Source organism: Artemia sp. Qi Xiang Cuo, chromosome 1 (genome assembly GCF_049724085.1).
Source record: "Artemia sp. Qi Xiang Cuo chromosome 1, ASM4972408v1, whole genome shotgun sequence".
Taxonomy (NCBI): Eukaryota; Metazoa; Arthropoda; class Branchiopoda; order Anostraca; family Artemiidae; genus Artemia; species Artemia sp. Qi Xiang Cuo.
The window spans coordinates 1,981,148-2,002,069 of record NC_142794.1 but is presented as its reverse complement, the minus strand read 5'-3'; the positions used below and the strand labels follow the sequence as shown (position 1 = coordinate 2,002,069).

The 20,922-nt window shown below is 35.9% G+C and overlaps 1 protein-coding gene across 1 annotated transcript in view; it reads right to left on the bottom strand.

Moving 5' to 3' along the window:
• LOC148955896 (protein RER1) overlaps positions 1–20,922 on the bottom strand; it is a 51,608-nt gene that overhangs the window by 15,690 nt on the left and 14,996 nt on the right. Inside the window, exons 2-3 of the mRNA XM_089093010.1 lie at positions 6,258–6,362; positions 2,291–2,390 (exon numbers count right to left, since the gene is read on the bottom strand). Of these exons, the coding sequence (XP_088949136.1) occupies positions 2,291–2,390; positions 6,258–6,362 (205 nt within the window). The remainder of the gene's footprint in view (positions 1–2,290; positions 2,391–6,257; positions 6,363–20,922) is intronic.

The window sequence follows — 20,922 nt, the reverse complement described above, 5'->3', positions numbered from 1 at the left end:
TACCGAAGTTAGCCGTTCTTGTCAGACCTAATGGCGATTTCAAACTACATCGTAAAACCTTTTATCCTAGCATAACTTAAGACTTTACGTTAGGAGATGCAATCTTCTGGAGCAAATTTTATGGACAAAATAGACGTTGCCAAGTAAACCCGAGATCTGCATAGAATTTTACGCTATGTAAGTTCACATTATGGCACGAAAAAGCCAACAAAGTAGGAACGAAACGGCCTCTGGATGAAAAATTAATAAATTTGGAAACTAATTAATAAACTTATCTTAGAAAGACTTTCACGCTTCATCAGAGCTTAAATCTCAAATCTACTTCTTAAATTTTTTAGTAGTTCGCTTATGTCGGTGTAATAATTTTAAACGATGAATATAGTTTTATATTTTTTAAGGGAGGTAAGGGTGGGTATGGGGAGGTTAAGTGGGGTTGGGATTGCAAGGTAGGGGAAGGGGGAGCTCAGTATTGATGACTGATGAAGAATTAAATTTGTATTCTTTTAATTTGTATTTTATAATAGTTATTATATTTTTGATTTGATTAAATTAAATAATTAATTTAATAGGTCAGTAGTTACATGATCTTTCGCACGACCGTAAGCCCTCGTAGGTCTTTCTTCAGTGCCAAAGTGGGGCTTATTTGATATAATTATTTCTAGTTGTTAAAAAATAAAAGCTGAAGTTGTTGTAACCAGTTGTATTAAAAAAGATTTACCTTACCTTTGGCCTTTTTTTAGGTCTACAGGTATTTTTAAAATTACAATGCTAACTTTTAAAAATCAACGAGTAAGTAGCATTAAAGTTAATTAATTCGATATATCTTTAAATATTCATGTCGCTGCACTGCTTACAAAAAGAGGTAAAGATAAAAATGTCCGAAGGTCTGACATATATTTTGAACTCTAAGTATGGAGCGACTCGGCCAAATAGTAACAAAAACTCTAGAAAACTGAATTTTGATAACAATAGATGCATAAAAAAAATGACTTTTTATCCTAATTCCAAATATATAAAATTCGTAAAGTTCAATATTACCCATCAAAAGCTACGAATTCAAGAAATTTTCCGTGATTTCGAAAAAGGTGAAAAACACCCCCAAAAAGTCAAGGTATGTCTGTAAAAGTCGTATCATCAGGTTCAGCGTATCAGAGAACCCCATTGTAGAAGTTTCAAACTCCCATCTACAATTTTGTAGCTTTTTTTGCCAGAAGAATGATTCAGATGTTTATTTGTTTGTTTTTTGTTTTGTTTCTTCCAAGGGGTTATCGCGTGGAACCAATGGTCCGGCAAGATTGGGAGAGGGCTCATTCGAACGGATACTGAAAGTTCTAGTACACTTTGAGCGACCAAAAAGCCTCCCTGACGCGCCTCTCCCCCAAAGTAATCAGATCATAATTTTGAGATATCCATTTTGTTCACAGAGTCGAAAGATCCAATAACTATCCTATGGGGATGACTTGAATCCCCCCCCCCCATCGACTGGGGAAAGGGCTGTAAGATATGAAATTTTCACATTGCTTACATATAGTATTTATTATTGGATTGTGTACATACGTTTTTGGGAGGGGGTGGTAATTTGTGCGTAGGGGGATTTTTCACGGGGAGAATTTCCGTGGGGAAGGGCAGTTTCTGGGGCTGAATTTTCCAAGCGAAATCTTAAATGGGCGGAATTTGCCTGAATTCCTATAGGAGATTCCTTTTATTTGTCTTAATTTCTCTTTGGGGACTCAATTTACACGTTGAGATGTTGCCGAGGAATTGTCCTGGGGAAATTTTCAGTGCAGTCGAAATTGTCTGTTTTTTCCGTGGGGAGGGATTTTCCGCTGGAGAAATTCTCTATGGGAGAATTTTCACAAGAGAACCTTTCTTATGCTACCTCAAAACTCAGGCAAGGAAAAACATATCTTTTTTATAATTGATATTAGCTTGGCTTGGATTACGACATACTAGTTTGTTTTAAAATAGAATTATTAGAGAAAAACTACTGGAAATTTTACAAACTTTGCTATTACTCCTCAGCCAAGTTTTGCGATTCTCACACCAAGTAAAAGTTTTAGTTTGCATCTTTCATCACTTCCAAGCCTCAGACCACTGACACAAAGAATTCCTTCCCACCCTTTTATTTACCAATACAGGCACAATTAAATTACAGGAAAAAACCAGTTACAATTACAAGGGAAAAACTCCTTCTGATACCTAACAAAGCATTCTACGTACGCTACTACTGAGGCTCTTTACTCTTTTCGATGATAATTTGGGATTATTTATAAGATTATGCAAAACTTACCAACAAATTCCTGAAATGCGGGATCAATCTTTGGTGACAAAAAGGCGATAAACAAGTTCAAGTGATAAATACCCAAGGCATAGGCTATAATGTACCATCCCTGAAAGGACAAATGCGAGATAAAAGTAAATAGTATAATATCCAAAATAACAATTAAGAAAATCATCGTAGAAAATAAGATTTTCTTTCAGATACTTCAAACATATGAAGTTTTTAGGGCAGTACCAAATTTTCGTCAGGTTCCCACGTTAACCCATAAAAACAAATAAACTAGTTAGTCAAATTTGACATTGCTTACCACCAACCACAGTTCAAATATTAACAATCTATTGATTCTTGAAATCCCAAAGGCAATTATACTTTCAAGAAAAGCTACATCTTCTTATGCTGCATGGTGCTGCGGTGCCGTCGTGGCACTTTTGGTTCTGAACATTTTTGCTTCAATACTTCATAAAACTTCTGTTATATTAATCAGTATCTTTTATTACTAATCTTCCAAGAGGCATCAATTTGCCCCTGTTATTATATTGCTAATAAAATAAGCTACATCTTCTTATGCTGCATGGTGCTGCGGTGAGGTCGTGGCACTTTTGGTTCTGAACATTTTTGCTACAATAGTTCATAAAACTTCTGATATATTAATCAGAATCTTTTATTACTATTCTTCTAAGAGGCAGCAATTTGCCCCTGTTATTATATTGCTAATAAAATAAGCTACATCTTCTTATGCTGCATGGTGCTGCGGTGAGGTCGTGGCACTTTTGGTTCTGAACATTTCTGCTACAATAGTTCATAAAACTCCTGCTATATTAATCAGTATCTTTTATTACTAATCTTCTAAGAGGCAGCAATTTGCCCCTGTTATTATATTGCTAATAAAATAAGCTACATCTTCTTATGCTGCATGGTGCTGCGGTGAGGTCGTGGCACTTTTGGTTCTGAACATTTCTGCTACAATAGTTCATAAAACTCCTGCTATATTAATCAGTATCTTTTATTACTAATCTTCTAAGAGGCAGCAATTTGCCCCTGTTATTATATTGCTAATAAAATAAGCTACATCTTCTTATGCTGCATGGTGCTGCGGTGAGGTCGTGGCACTTTTGGTTCTGAACATTTCTGCTACAATAGTTCATAAAACTCCTGCTATATTAATCAGTATCTTTTATTACTAATCTTCTAAGAGGCATCAATTTGCCCCTGTTATTATATTGCTAATAAAATAAGCTACATCTTCTTATGCTGCATGGTGCTGCGGTGAGGTCGTGGCACTTTTGGTTCTGAACATTTTTGCTTCAATACTTCATAAAACTTCTGTTATATTAATCAGCATCTTTTATTACTATTCTTCTAAGAGGCAGCAATTTGCCCCTGTTATTATATTGCTAATAAAATAAGCTACATCTTCTTATGCTGCATGGTGCTGCGGTGAGGTCGTGGCACTTTTGGTTCTGAACATTTCTGCTACAATAGTTCATAAAACTTCTGCTATATTAATCAGTATCTTTTATTACTAATCTTCTAAGAGGCAGCAATTTGCCCCTGTTATTATATTGCTAATAAAATAAGCTACATCTTCTTATGCTGCATGGTGCTGCGGTGAGGTCGTGGCACTTTTGGTTCTGAACATTTCTGCTACAATAGTTCATAAAACTCCTGCTATATTAATCAGTATCTTTTATTACTAATCTTCTAAGAGGCAGCAATTTGCCCCTGTTATTATATTGCTAATAAAATAAGCTACATCTTCTTATGCTGCATGGTGCTGCGGTGAGGTCGTGGCACTTTTGGTTCTGAACATTTCTGCTACAATAGTTCATAAAACTCCTGCTATATTAATCAGTATCTTTTATTACTAATCTTCTAAGAGGCAGCAATTTGCCCCTGTTATTATATTGCTAATAAAATAAGCTACATCTTCTTATGCTGCATGGTGCTGCGGTGAGGTCGTGGCACTTTTGGTTCTGAACATTTCTGCTACAATAGTTCATAAAACTCCTGCTATATTAATCAGTATCTTTTATTACTAATCTTCTAAGAGGCAGCAATTTGCCCCTGTTATTATATTGCTAATAAAATAAGCTACATCTTCTTATGCTGCATGGTGCTGCGGTGAGGTCGTGGCACTTTTGGTTCTGAACATTTCTGCTACAATAGTTCATAAAACTCCTGCTATATTAATCAGTATCTTTTATTACTAATCTTCTAAGAGGCAGCAATTTGCCCCTGTTATTATATTGCTAATAAAATAAGCTACATCTTCTTATGCTGCATGGTGCTGCGGTGAGGTCGTGGCACTTTTGGTTCTGAACATTTCTGCTACAATAGTTCATAAAACTCCTGCTATATTAATCAGTATCTTTTATTACTAATCTTCTAAGAGGCAGCAATTTGCCCCTGTTATTATATTGCTAATAAAATAAGCTACATCTTCTTATGCTGCATGGTGCTGCGGTGAGGTCGTGGCACTTTTGGTTCTGAACATTTCTGCTACAATAGTTCATAAAACTCCTGCTATATTAATCAGTATCTTTTATTACTAATCTTCTAAGAGGCAGCAATTTGCCCCTGTTATTATATTGCTAATAAAATAAGCTACATCTTCTTATGCTGCATGGTGCTGCGGTGAGGTCGTGGCACTTTTGGTTCTGAACATTTCTGCTACAATAGTTCATAAAACTCCTGCTATATTAATCAGTATCTTTTATTACTAATCTTCCAAGAGGCATCAATTTGCCCCTGTTATTATATTGCTAATAAAATAAGCTACATCTTCTTATGCTGCATGGTGCTGCGGTGAGGTCGTGGCACTTTTGGTTCTGAACAATTTTGCTTCAATATTTCGTAAAACTTCTGCTATATTAATCAGTATCTTTTATTACTAATCTTCTAAGAGGCAGCAATTTGCCCCTGTTATTATATTGCTAATAAAATAAGCTACATCTTCTTATGCTGCATGGTGCTGCGGTGAGGTCGTGGCACTTTTGGTTCTGAACATTTCTGCTACAATAGTTCATAAAACTCCTGCTATATTAATCAGTATCTTTTATTACTAATCTTCTAAGAGGCAGCAATTTGCCCCTGTTATTATATTGCTAATAAAATAAGCTACATCTTCTTATGCTGCATGGTGCTGCGGTGAGGTCGTGGCACTTTTGGTTCTGAACATTTCTGCTACAATAGTTCATAAAACTACTGCTATATTAATCAGTATCTTTTATTACTAATCTTCTAAGAGGCAGCAATTTGCCCCTGTTATTATATTGCTAATAAAATAAGCTACATCTTCTTATGCTGCATGGTGCTGCGGTGAGGTCGTGGCACTTTTGGTTCTGAACATTTCTGCTACAATAGTTCATAAAACTCCTGCTATATTAATCAGTATCTTTTATTACTAATCTTCTAAGAGGCAGCAATTTGCCCCTGTTATTATATTGCTAATAAAATAAGCTACATCTTCTTATGCTGCATGGTGCTGCGGTGAGGTCGTGGCACTTTTGGTTCTGAACATTTTTGCTTCAATATTTCATAAAACTCCTGCTATATTAATCAGTATCTTTTATTACTAATCTTCTAAGAGGCAGCAATTTGCCCCTGTTATTATATTGCTAATAAAATAAAACAGCATGCTCACTTAAAATAAAGTTACTTTGTTCAAACCTCTTTCCCATGTAACATTTTTTTTATGCTTAATTTTCAAATTTTTACATAAATAGATACACAGTTTTGGTTAAATAAACATAATAGTAAAACAAAGTGTGAAATTGGAACACAATCTCAATATTCAAACATAAAATTCTTGTCGGGCTCATTGCATAGCCGTGATTTTTGTTGGTATGATTTTTCTTTTTATCACTGCTTTTGTAACTTTGTTTTTCCGTTCCTTTTTTAATCTCGTTTTTTTTTATAATTTAACATAGTTCATAAAAATATAATTAATAATTACATAAAAAAAAAAAATTCTTACTTGAAGCCATATTATTCTACACATGAAGATCAAGGCTAAAACTGCGGCAGAAATCCATCTAAACACTGTATATGGTGTAGTTGCATCTAAGTACCTTTGGTAGTCCTAAAAAAGGAATAAACATCTCGAAAAATAGTACAAGAATAACCAGTAAAATAAAAAGGAAAAAAAAGTAAATAGTAATAGTAAAAATAATAATAAAAGAATAGCCAGTTCGATGAACGCATGCAGACGGAGACAGGAAAACGCAAAGATTAATGGCAACTGGTTAGGAAATGTGAACTTCCTGGGAGGATATAAAAAGGAAGGCTTATAATAGATTGGGATGGAGGAGCGTGCGTAGCTGTGTTGGCCTCAGGTGGCTTGGTCCTGCGGTGAGTTGTTAGTACTAGTAGGGTAAAAAATTTAAACTTGAAGGAGCTGGGAAACACTGAGACCCTTACAAACCCTGTGTACAAGAAATGAATTTAAGGGTAGACACAATATTTAGAAGGTGGAGAGGTTTGAGAAAATAAAAATACACAAGAAATTATTGAAAGAAACCCAGAAAAATTGAGATCTTTTAGCAGGAACGGACTGGTCAACAGGCCCTTACTAAACTTACATGACTGGCCCAAGGCCGTATTCAGGGGGGGGGGGGGTGACCCCCCCTGAAATACTTGTCCGACTCGTAAAACGTAACAAAAATGCATAAAACACATTTTTGATACTTTTAAAGTTTTTTGTAACCCCCCCCCTCCCAAAAGATAACCCCAACCTCAACAAAGATCCTGGATACGGCCTTGGCCTTGGCCACTATCATCTAGTAAGGCCATGGAAACAATATAGATAAGAGTAATTACCTTCAGAGTATAGAAGCTACATGATAGGAAACTACCCCTTTAATGCCGATCATTCTTTGCTTTGTTTTTATTAATTAAGAAAACAAAAAATTAAAGACAAACCTGTCAGCAGTTAAATTTTGATCCCAAAAGTCAAAAGAAAAGTTTGTAGGAAAAACTAACTGGTGGGAAACTGCTCTAGCCTTGCTTACACTCCACGGGGGACCGGCGGAGTAGCAGCCCCTCTCTAATATTCAGTGTGTCATACTCCATTTAGGTTTTCGTTGTTCTTCACTTAAGCATAAGAAACTAAAGTTTTTTTGTTCTTTAAAGTTTAAAGGTTTTGTTTAAAAAAATTAAATTGTGAGACAGAGTCAAACTTTAGCGTAAAGAGCGAGGCATTGAGGAGGGGACAGCCCCTTTCATATACGGAATAATTTCTGTTCGTTTTAAGTCTTAATGTCACTCATTACTTTCAGTTAAAGAAACTTGTTTTTTTTATACTTAATTTCTGAACGTATTTGAATTAATGCAGCTTTGATTTTGGTTCACCGTACATGAATAATTAAAAAAAAGCATAATAATGCGTGTTTATTTGTTGTTGTTTTTTTCCCCAGGGGTGATCGTATCGACCCAGTTGTCCTAGAATATCGTGGGAGGGCTCATTGGAACGAAAATTAAAAGTTCTAGTGCCCTTTTTAACTGACCAACAAAAATGGAGGGCACCTAGGCCCCCTCCCACGCTCATTTGTTCCCAAAATCACCCGATCATAATTTTTAGATAGCCATTTTGTTCAGCATGGTCAAAAATATGATAACTATGTCTTTTAGGATGACTTAATCCCCCAAAGTCCCGGGGGGAAGGCTGAAAGTAATGAACTTTACCCAATGTTAACATATAGCATTGGTTATTGGGAACTATACAGACGTTTTCAGAGGGATTTTTTCTGGTAGTGGGAGGGGGATGGGTCGGGGCCCGGGGGTTATGCGGGAGGATCTTTACATGGAGGAAGGGACATTGCTCTGAAGGGGGCACCGGATTTCCCATCATTATTTAAAAAAAGATCAGAAAGTATATTAAAAAAAAAATTTCAACTAAAAGTAAGGAGCAAAATAAAAACTTAAAATGAACAGAAAATGCTAAGTATGTGATTGGGTTCGACCCCTAGTCAATACCCCGCTCTTTATGCTAAAGAGTTTTTAATACTTTCATAAGAGCTATTTATTCTAATTAACGGCCTTTGTGATTAAGGGGTCACTTTTAAAGAATTAGAACAAAATTTGAACTTTAGCGTAAGGAGTGAGGTATTGACATGGAAGCGAACCCCCTAATATATATATTTTGAATATATGAATATAGAAATTCGTTACGTAAGTTAATTCGTAAGTAATATTTATTACTAATAAAAACATTCGTAAATAAAATTAAACAACGTACGAGAAAGCCATTTAACCAAATAAAAGTAAAATTAATATACAAATTTGGTTTTGCTTATTCAAAAGCGGTGAGCCAAAATCAAAACCTGCATTTATTCAAAAACATTCAAAAATTAAATAAAAAAAAGTTTTTTTTTTAACTGAAAGTAAGGACCGACGTTAAAACTTAAAACAAACAGAAATTATTCCTTATATGAAAGGGGCTGTCCCCTCCTCAACGCCTCGCTCTTTAGGCTAAAATTTGACTTTCCCAAAACTCTATTTTTTTAAACAATAAAAAACTTTAGCGTACAGAGCGAGGCATTGAGGCGGGGACAGCACCTTTCATATACGGAATAATTTCTGTTCTCTTTAAGTTTTAACGTCGGTCCTTACTTTCAGTTAAAAAAACTTGCTTTTTTTATTTAATTGCAGATAGGAGCTTGAAACCTCTACATTAGGGTTCTCTGATACGCTAAATGTGATGGTGTGGTTTTCATTAAAATTCTATGACTTTTAGGGGGTGTTTCCACCTTTTTCGAAAATAAGTCAAATTTTCTCAGGCGCGTAACTTTTGATGGGTAAGACTAAACTTGATGAAACTTATATATTTGAAATCAACATGAAAATATAATTCTTTTGATGTGTCTATTGGTATCGAAATTCCGTTTTTTAGAGTTATAGTTACTATTGAGCCGGGTCGCTAGTAGAATGTGCCTTCTGGATTCTACGAGACGTATAGCAAATACAATGTTATTCTAACAGACATATAGCAAACACCATGTTGTTCTAGCAGACATTTAGCAAATACCATGTAATATTGCGACGCCCCGGTACAAACAGGATTTTCTGATAATCCTATTCTGCAAGTCATTACACCTTTGCAGAGAGGAACAAGTATAACTTGATTGATGATTAGGATTTGAATAAAAGGAATAGTTTTCTGTACAATTCATATTAGTAAGAGAATTGAATTCAAAGAGAATAGTTTTTATTTGCAAGGATATTAGTGGAGAAAAAAAATGAGTGGTGCATTTACACTATTGGAGATTAATGATGGAACCAACAGCAGCAGCAGCAACGATATACGAGTACCCAATGTAGCTGTGGAAATAACTGCTGGCTGTAGACTATGTCTTGAATGGGACACTATGTATGCTAGATACGTGATATCATTAAGCAAATTTAAGCAGGAGGAGCAGCTGTGTTTTGCTGGAAAAGTAAATATTCTCCATATAAATAAACTTCAGTCAGCATTAGATGTCCTATCGAAATATATTGATGAGAACAAAATGCATCAGTGAATATCATTATTGTAATTATGATCAATAAAAATGTTTATAATTAAATGGTATTTTTTCTTTCTACATTAGACAATCGTGTTTCATCCAGAGTAGAAAAAAAAGAGATTATTTTTATTCGTTTTGGGAGCTGGGTAGAGTTGTGACTAAAAAAAAAAATGGAAGTATATGTGTCGTTGCTAAACATGTTTCCAATCTTTCTTATGTAAGATAGTATGATTAGATAAGATGATTTTCAACAGTTGTATAGTAAAAGGAGTATATTATATCGAGGAGTGATTGTTGATATAATGAAAACTGATTCTCCATCATTAGACTATTGTATGAAGCTTCTACGTTGTGGTCCCAATGCATTTACACAATTTATTGATATATTGATCACGACACGGCAAAATGATATTGTGGATATGCTTTTAAACATTAGTTTAGAAATTTAAGACTTTTTTCATAAGAAAGATGGTGCTCAAGGATGATTTACTCCTCTCTCTCTCTCAGACATTATTTTTTTGTTGCTAGCTCAGTTTCATTGTGGTAGTGAGAGTGTCAACACATGACAAAATGTTCCATACATGTCCGTTATGTATGTACTCACTGGGCAGCTGGTAATCATGTGAGAATTGCACAATGATTGAGGAATATGATGAAAAGTGTAGCTTATGCAAGCCATGTAAATTGCATAGAGAATATGCTGTGCAAATTAAAGGTTATAATTCCTGTGTTGAAAAGGTGTGTGACTCTCAGCCTAGAGGTCACCTATGCTCCAATTGTTATTATGATAAATGTAATCTGTGGGAGAGTACATATCACGGTATGATTGGAAAGAATCCTAACCGTGATTTTAGTTTATTGCTACGAGATTCGTATCGTCGTGGTTTTAGATTGTTCTGGGGGGGAGGAACCGGGTCAACGATTCAACTGTTGGAACAACAAAAGAATATGGTTTCTACGTCATCGTTGTGAAGACACCGGGTGTTATGATTACAAGCCCACTGATTTTTATTTGGCTGTGACGGAATGTGATTCGACACTTGAGGACACTGTTTGTGAAATTGCTTCAAATAAGCAAATTGAAACATGTGAATTCTATAGAATGAATGAGAATAGTATCATTGACTATACAAAGAGATATGACAAGAGTGAAGTCACACTCTACTGTAGAAAATGTGACCCTGACATTGCACTACATCAGGATCAGTACACTGTGAATTCAGATAATCTACCTGCACTAGTTGTTATCGACAAATACCCAGTAGTGGATGAAATCTAAAGAGCAGAAAAGTCGTTTTATAGTGTATATAATTTTTTTTTTATTAATAAACAATTTCACATACATCTTTAGAACATTTTATTATTAGGGCACTAAAATCAATATTAAATAAAATTTTAAGTATATTATACACTAGAAAGTCGTTCAATTGAGGTAAGTCAACGTAGATGTTGAGAAACTGCTTGTAGGTGTAGTCACGACATCTGAACATGAAAAAGAGTAGTGCATGAAAGCCACATGTATTAGTCGTTAAATCCTGTACACTTCGTTGATTTTGAATAATGGTTTTCCCACTGCTTTCAATAAAGTTGCTGATATATGGAGCGTAGAATTTATACGATAGGCCAAGAGGATCAAAAAATTCAATATTCTTCGCTGTTTGAAAGATGAATAGCCCATAACCGGTCGTCAAAGTCGATGGACTGCTTTTAACAATGATTAGGGTCTTGTTAACATTTGGAATTTTTTCAATGAAGTCCGATGGCCTGCAATAGGACTTGTGCTGGGACATGTATGGATCCATAGTAAATACGTTGATTATTTAGTTTGTGTTCATGGTGCTAGGTTTAGTAGAACACTGCCGTCAGGGGTGATATCCTAATAGGTTTCGAATTGACTCAGTGATATTAGCGTGATACTCTCAGTCAGAGCATTGGCAAATGTACACTCTAAACGTACATTCCCTGTTCGTACTATGGTCATATCTTGCGTGCCTGACAAATCCAAACAATTACGCCATGATTTTTTGAAAACATTGAATCGGTTATTCTATTTTCAAATAGTTGAGAGTCATGATCTAGGGACTACGTGGTCAACTCGTAAAGATTTCTATAGGATTTTTTGGCAAATGATGGAATGTACAGGGTAATACCATTCTTTTTGCACACAAGGCTAGATAGACCTAAAAAATTAAAATCATGGGGGGATTCAGTCCAGGATCCAACGGCTCTGCCACTCTTCACAAAGGCCAAAGCAAATTTTGATGGGATTTCTCCATTGATAAATGATGAATCGCTATAGCTAATAGAGCCGTTGGCAATGTGATGTTGATTGATGATTGTATGGGGGACAAGAAGTTTAATGTTGTTACCATTGGCTCTTAGCTTTTCTACTGCCAATGCAACAGAGCTCATAACTTGTTGTTTTCCAATGTGGAGAATTGCCGATGTGGTAACAACATTTGCATCGGGTGCTGCAGGAAGTATTTTTCTCAAAATGAAATTCGATGGGGCCATATGTAACTTTATGTCAATGTTGATATTGGGGGGTAGCCATTGGGATATATTGAATATCTCATGATTTAATTTACCAACTAGATGATACTCCTGGGTCACTGCAGTGGTCAACTCACCGTCAGTATCAACACCTGTTCGATATTCATAGTCCAATTATTGTCCTCTCCTCTCCTTGTAAGACTTTGGCGTTATCATCATAAATTGTATGTGGCTTGCATAGTTGGATAAATTATTGCTAGTGCTCCCCAAGGTTACATTAATAAATACATTAATTTGTTTGAATAGGTTGTGTAGAATACAGTTTTTATAGGAGAGACCATCGCCAGCATTTGGAGTTGTATTATCTGACTTTTTCTTCACCGCAACATTTAGATCAATAAATCTTGATGAAAAATCAATGAAATAGACTTCATTGGAGAATATTTGAAAGTGTATATTTTCCGAGAGGTGTTGTTGTGGGTGAAATTGTTCATAGTAGCCATACTTGACGCTGACATCAACATTTTCAGCATTGAATAGATTCAATAAGGAACTGATTGATGGATATGATTCCTTGTGGGGGAGATAAGTCCTCTTAAGAGAAGAAATCCTTCTTTGATCTAACAATCTTTTTCTTTTTCTTCTTCTGCTGCTTGTTGGCCTTCGTTCTTTTATTTCTCAAAGTCCTTGTTGATGTCCTTTGCTTCCTGCCTGGGTGGAGACTGATGAGTGAATGACGTGAACGCATCCTTTTCAGTCCCTCCCCATTTTGTCGAGATTTTAATTGCTCGCCTACGGCTCTTGCAGAAGATCTAACATTTTCCTTAACACTCTCCTTGAAATTTTTGCCCGGCCCCCAGTCCTGTAGTGTTGAGGCAGCAAAATTTGATGCACCAGGTACAAGATATTTTCTGGCAAGAGGTAGTGCAGAACGAAATAGTCTAGCAAACCAGGTACCAAGACCATAGCCAGACATTGTAGTACGCCCCTTGTAGTAGTCCAGTCCATTGCCTATTTGACGTGGACTCAAAGCACCAAGATAACAATCGATATTGGGACAGACAAATGGAATTCTTCTATTGTTCATTTTAGGTGATTGTACTGACGTTGACAATGGGTCGAAAATGACATGTAATCACTGCTAAGCATTTTGAAATTGCTAGAGAATCACCTAATTCAGTTCTTAGTGTTAACTGACAGAGTTCCAAATAGGAAGTGCTTACGGGAATATACTGAAGATTCTTTATATTGTGATGATGAACATGTTCTTGATTGGTTTTTCGTTCACGAACTCGTAGGAGGAGAACATTTGAATTACCAACCCGAAATGTTTCCACGAATGAAGCGTAGAGAAATATACAAGTGTCCATGGAAAAGCTAGGTGGGTAGTCAGCAAAAATGAAATGAGTGTTTCCAGCACTTCTAACATTGATTATATTGAGCTTAAAGCCAAGAACATTCTTTAAGTTATCATTGAGAATAATCTTTTCATTGGCAATTGGTGAACTAATATAGATCTTGCCCTCCTCCTTTGAATAGTTGAAATGAAAAGCTCCTTTTTTACGAGCATAAATTCTTTTATTAATAGCACTACATAAATCATTCATGCAGGTGAGCTCCTCGTATTGTAATTCAATATATGGATAATCAATCCAATTGATTTTTTGAATTTGTTCTTTATCACCTGGTGGTGGTGTCAAATAATAGGGTCTAATTTTTATATACTATATACGATCCTTTCTCATGATGTCATAGGTATTTTTTAGGATACGGTAGACAATATCCACTTCATATGCACTGTCAAATTGGATTGCAGATGAGAGTTTTGTACAAAAATCACTTGTCATATTCAAGTCATTGTAGAGAGGATCGGAAACGCTGGACATGAAAGTTACATAGAAATCATGGGGCATTGTCAATATCTTCAACACCGATCCCAGAATCAAAATCAGAGTTGTATCCTAGCCACCGAACAAGTAACTGTTTCTTACACCCGCGAGAACGCGTCTTTAATATCTTTTCAATTTGATAGATTTCACTGGCATTTTTAACATTTTGAAATTCATAGTCATAAAAGCCACCGAGAATCTCTTCATCCTTGGCATCATGAAAACGATAAGTTATGAGTTTAGTGTCTAGGATTTTTGCCACTTTAAAAAGTTCAGTGGACCACAAGTAAGTCCCCTTTTCAAAAACATTAGTTGTTCTATTAATTCGAACTGTATCACCAACATTGAATTTATTTTTCTTCTTCTTGACTTTTGATTAATTGGAATATTGTTTAAGAAAGGTGTCAATTGTATTATGATCCGAATGATGAACTTCCGTTGGTGTAGAGTTGGACAATGATCAATGAGGTCGTTGATTATAAATCAACATGATTTTATCTAGATCATGAATAAAATCCGGCGTATTTTTCAATGTACAATATCTTGAAATTAAAAGTCGAATAGTTCTTATCAATCGTTCGGCTAATGCGGCCTTTATACGGCTGCGACTATGATAGAGCAGCACACTATATTTATCTAGTGCTTTTGCAACATGAGGATAAACAAATTCACTACCCTGATCCTTTTGAATTTTTTATATCAGTCCTGCCCGAGAATACTTTCAATGGCCTGAGCAAATTCAACACCTCTCTTTGATCGCAATGGAATTGCATATGCATAGCGACTAAAAACACTGATTTCAAGTAGGATGTACTTGTACGGTGTATTGTGACGTCTTTGAAGCTCATCTAGTGTCAGGAGATCTGCTTGCATTATATGCAATGGGTAAAAGGCTTTAGTTTTTCGATATTGATTGGCACGAAGTCTATGATTTCAATGCAGAGTGTAACTTGATTCATTTTGTAGATAGTCTTTTACACTTTTAGTGCGAACACCCGTGACTTTGGAAGGAGTTGTGGGGGACCTTAAACTCCCCGCCTCACCAATATTTTCATAAACACTTTTCAGAACTTCAACCATTTTGAACGTAAACACGTTGTGTAATGTCTGCTAACCTTTTGTATACTGGCTGCTGCTGGTGGTGACGTTGACTTGATACGTCTTCGCTTTTGTCTAGCTATCAGTGGTGTGCTAGTATTTTCCAAAATTGATTTAAAATCTTTTTCCGAAATTGATTTAAAATCTTCTTCTTTTTCAAGTTCATCTTTTAATGTTGATGATGATGCACGTTCATTTAATTTTTTTAGAATTTCTCTATTGCCAATAAGACTTATGGGGAAGTTTAATGTATTTAGAAAGTTGTATAGACGAGTGTCAAATGATAATAGTCCTTTACGATTTGTAACCATGTCATACATTAAATCAAGTAGATTATAGCTCTTGCCTTGAATTATAATCCTGTCCCCATTGCTCTCAACTTGAATTTGACCACTTTCCTAGAGATAGATTAGGAGTCGCGTAAGTTTTTAAAAAAATTAGAGGGGACTTATATTTACAAATTTAAATAAAAACTAATACAATTAATCCGTCTTTAATTGTGTTACAGAAGCGGGAAATGATTGAGGAGATGATTCGTTTTTAGAATCAGCAGCAGTAGTCTTTGAAGGATAGTGTTTGCCCATTCCGCGAAGTGTATCTTAAAGTAAAATCAGTTTTTTATCATCCTCAATAGCTTCATTGTCGTGGAATTTACTCAGATTGTCCTCTAAGTTTTCCACGGGTGAGAGAGCGAGTTCTCTTGGAGTCAATTTATAGGGTTTCTCCATTCTCACTAGAGAAAACTGTTTACAAGTCCTACAATTATTGGCAGTAAAAGTGTGAAAAAGCTACCGCCTGTCTGAAGAAGTCGTTTACTTTTAAAATTATTTACTTTATTTTTAGATGCCAAATCACATACAAAGGAAAAATTTTTCTTTGCCAGTTTCTTAAATAAATATGGCATTTTAAAAATAACCACGGTCAAAATTAAAAAAATTTCATATATTATATTAATTAAATAATTGTCAATACAATATTTGAGCATTGCTCTTCCAAGCTGAGGTCTTGAAGTACTTAGATCTGAAAACAAATGTCTATTTTCATGTAGATTCTTCAGTGTCAGGATAGCGACTAATCGGTCTTTTTAGCGTTCACAGGGAGATATACTGTAATTTCATTGTCGAAAATATCTGTGACTACACGCAGATCCTCGGGTGTATTTTGATTAAGATCCAATAGGATATAACCGTGGGGTTTATTAGTTGCCTGATTGTATGCTGAGAGCAGAAATTTAGGGGCTCCTGGATAGATTTGTTTATTGAGGGTTATTAGCGAGCTAGAATCACGAACAGCTCTGTAGATGATATAGTATGTGCAGTTCAAAGCAAGTTTTCGCATACATTTGCTCTGATGAAAGAGATTGTGTAGAATCAGAGTAACGGAAATCTTTTCATGATGAGAGCGAAAAGTGAACAATTGCAGCAATGTCTGGGACCATTGTTCAATTGATTCAGCCAGATCGTCAATAATCAGCAAAGAGTTTGGTTCAATAATGTTGAAAACATGAAGTACCTGTATGAACTGTATATGCACCAATCCCTGGGTGGTGGCAGCAATCGCTTTTATTTTGTTGTATGATTCCCGTCAAATACTATAGCACTAGTAGATTTTTTTCGGCTTTTCCACAAATATTTTATCACAATATTTAATTATTTTAGTTAAAAGCGTTGTTTTGCCCGACATTGAGGGCCCACACAGAAACGATCTGAATGGTGTTTTAAATTGATGCATGTTCCTTTCAGCAGTTCACTTGGACAACTAACTATAGACTATAATTGTCTAATGACTAAATAATTTCCCTACAACTACTACTACTACTACTCTGTTCTTCAAGAAGACAAAGACAGAGACGAATACAGAATCATATTTTTTCTTTTATTATATGCACATAAAAAATTAACAATACATTGAAAAAAAAAATACACTTTTTTTAAATTTATTTATAATAAGAAATACAATATTTACATTTGGATACAGAGAAAAAACACTTTTTTTTTGTTTATTTATAGAGAAAAAAAATACAACATTAAATTAGAGAGAGAGAGAGCACTTGAAAAAATACACTTTTTTAAATTTATTTATAATAAAAAAAAATATAGCATTTACATAGGTACACACACAGAGAGAAAAAACCCTTTTTTTTTGTTTATTTATAGAGAAGAAAAAAAAACATTAAATTAGAGAGAGATGGCACTTGAAAAAAAAATCTGCTCTAAGTCCAAAAAAAAAAAGATAACTTTGGTGACGGTGCGCCCCCCGCGCTGGGGGCGGCCGCCCCCCCCCCCCCGGGCCGCGAGGCCCCCCCCCAAAGGTTTTTTTTAGGAAATAATTTACAGGACTTTATTTAAACCGAGACTTTCCCTGTGGGCAATACATTCGATCCGCTCTGAAGTTAAATAGTGACCAAGGGGGAGGGTGGTCACACCATCTTGACAAACATAGACCTTGTCGGAAATGGTACTCATGGCTATTTTTTCTACATTTACAGTAAAGTTCCTGTAGTTCAATGAACGAATTGCCAACAATTTGGCTCGTGGAATTGCATTTTCAACAATACAATTCCTATAAATGTTCATTTCGAAATTCTTGTCCACATAGCGCGTGGGCACTCCTTTGCGTTGTTTCTTGATTTACTTATCGTATGTTCGTTTAAATTACACCTTTAGACTTACAATCATACAACGAGAACTCCCATCGCGTACTGGGTAAGATTTAAAAAATAAAAGCAGATTGGGCGCCCCACGTTTAAAAAGCACAGGGTAAAGAACACCACTCCAAATGGTGTAGTCCAAACCTGAGCTGATAATTTAACCGTGCGCCAAATCAAAAATTAGATTTGGTGTTTTTACTTTGAGCAGTAGAGAATCCGTGTCACCGTAGCAGACCTCTACTTGCCCCTTTTCCGGCCACCGTACCCTAGCCACATTGTAGTAGAATTCCAACATGAGCTTTTTTGAGATCTCCAAGATAGCACTGCCTGCAGCAATATTTTTATTCAAGACAATGCGTCTTTTTTTCCTATTCAAAAGTAACATGTCCGAGCCAATGATTGTGAAGGAAGTGTAATTTTGATCAGCAATAATTCAAGCACATTGTTCTGGATCGGTCCAAACGTCACAACGATTCCTATTACAAACACTCTCACACATTTTGCCGAAAGCCGAATTTAAAATGAGTTTATAGATTTCTTTTTCGGCTTTCGTCTGTGCTGCAGAACGTTTGCTGTGATTTTTGGACAAAACTCTCACCCGCCATCAAATTTGACGGTGCATATGAAGTGGCTCTTGTCGACTGTATTCTCAAAAATACTTATGACATCCTGAGAAAGGATTGTAAATATGAAATAAAAATTAGACCCTATGATTGGCCGCCACCACCAGGTGATCAAGAACAAATTCAAAAAATCAATTGGATGGATTATCCACATATTGAATTACCCTACGAGGAGCTCACCTGCATGAATGATTTATGTCGTACTATCAATAAAAGAATTTCTGCTCGTAAAAAAGGAGCTTTTCATTTCAACTATTCAAAGGAGGAGGGCAAGATCTACATTAGTTCACCAATTGCCAATGAGAAGATTATTCTCACTGAAAACTTAAAGGACGTTCTTGGCTTTAAGCTCAATATAATCAATGGTAGAAGTGCTGGGAACACTAATTTCATTTTTGCTGACTACCCACCTGCCTTCTCCACGGACACTTGTATATTTCCCTACGCTTCATTTGTGGAAACATCTCGGGTTGGTAATTCAAATGTTCCCCTCCTACGAGTTCTTGAACGAAAAACCAATCAAGAACATGTTCATCACTACAATATAAAGCATCTTAATTATATTCCCGTAAACACTTCCTATTTGGAACTCTGTCAGTTAACCCTAAGAACCGAATTAGGTGATTCTCTAGCAATTTAAAAAGGTTTAGAAGTTATTACATGTCATTTTTAACCCATTTTCAATGACAGTACAATAACCTAAAAAATGAACAATAGAAGAATTCCATTTGTCTGTCCCGATATCGATTGTTATGTTGATGCTTTGAGTCCACGTCAAATAGGCAATGGATTCGACTACTACAAGGGTCGTACTACAATGTCTGGCTATGGTCTTGGTAGCTGGTTTGCTAGGCTATTTCGTTCTGCACTACCCCTTGCCAGAAAATATCTTGTACCTGCTGCATCAAATTTTGCTGCCTCCACACTACAGGACTGGGGGTCGGGCAAGGATTTCAAGGAGAGTGTTAAGGAAAATATTAGATCTTCAGCAAGAGCCGTTGGTGAGCAACTAAAATCTCGAAAAAATGGGGAGGGATTGAAAAGGATGCGTTCGCGTCATTCACTCATCAGTCTCCAGCCAGGCAGGAAGCAAAGGACATTAACAAGGACTTTGAGAAATAAAACAACGAAGGCCAATAAGCAGCAGAAGAAGAAAAAGAAAAAGATTGTTAGATCAAAGAAGGATTTCTTCTCTTAAGATGACTTATCTCCCCCACAAGGAATCACATCCATCAATCAGTTCCTCATTGAATTTATTCAATGCTGAAAATGTTGATGTCAGCTTCAAGTATGGCTACTATGAACAATTTCACCCTCAACAGCCCCTCTCAGAAAATATACAATTTCAAATATTTTCCAATGAAGACTGTTACATTTACTTGTCGTCAACATTTATTAATTAAAATGTCACGGCGAAGAAAAAGAATGATAATGCAAGTTCACATCCTGGTAAGGCTCTCTAGTATGAAACTGTATGTTACACAGTGTATTCAGGCCAATTACTGTATTTATTAATGGAACATTGGTGAGCACTAGCAATAATTTATCAAACTATGCAAGCTACATACAATTTATGATGATGGCGCCAAAGGCGTACAAGGAGTTGAGAGGACAATCATTAGGCTATGAATATCGAACAGGTGTTGATACTGACTGTGAGTTGACTACTTCAGTGACCCAGGAGTATCATCTAGTTGGAAAATTAAATTATGAGATATTCAATATATCCCAATGGTTAACCACGAATGTAAAGATTGACAAAAAGTTACAGATGGCCCCATCAAATTTCATTTTGAGAAAAACACTTCCTGCCGCACCCGATGCAAATGTCATTATCACATCGGCAATTCTCCACGTCCGAAAACAACAAGTTATGAGCTCTGTTGCATTGGCAGTAGAGAAGCTAAGAGCCAACGGCAACAATATTAAACTTCTTGTCCCTCATACGATTACCACCCAACGTCAAATTGCCATCGGCTCTCGTAACTAAAGTGGTTAATCATTTATCAATGGAGAAATATCATCAAAATTGGCTCTGGGCTTTGTGAAGAGTAGCAGTGCAGTTAGATCCTTGACTGAATCCCCCCACGATTTTAATTTTTTCGGTCTATCTAGCCATGTGTGAAAAGTGAATGTTATTATACGGTACACTCTATCATTTGACAAACAATCCTTTAGAATTCTTTACGAGTTGAATATTCAATCCCTAGATCATGACTCTCAACTATTTGAAAATGGAATAACCGTTTCAATGTTTTCAAAAAATCAAGGGGTTATTGTTTTGGACTTGACAGGCACGCAAGATATGACCATAGTACGAACAGGGAATGTACGTTTAGGGTGTACATTTGCCAATGCTCTGACTGAGAGTATCACGCTAATATCA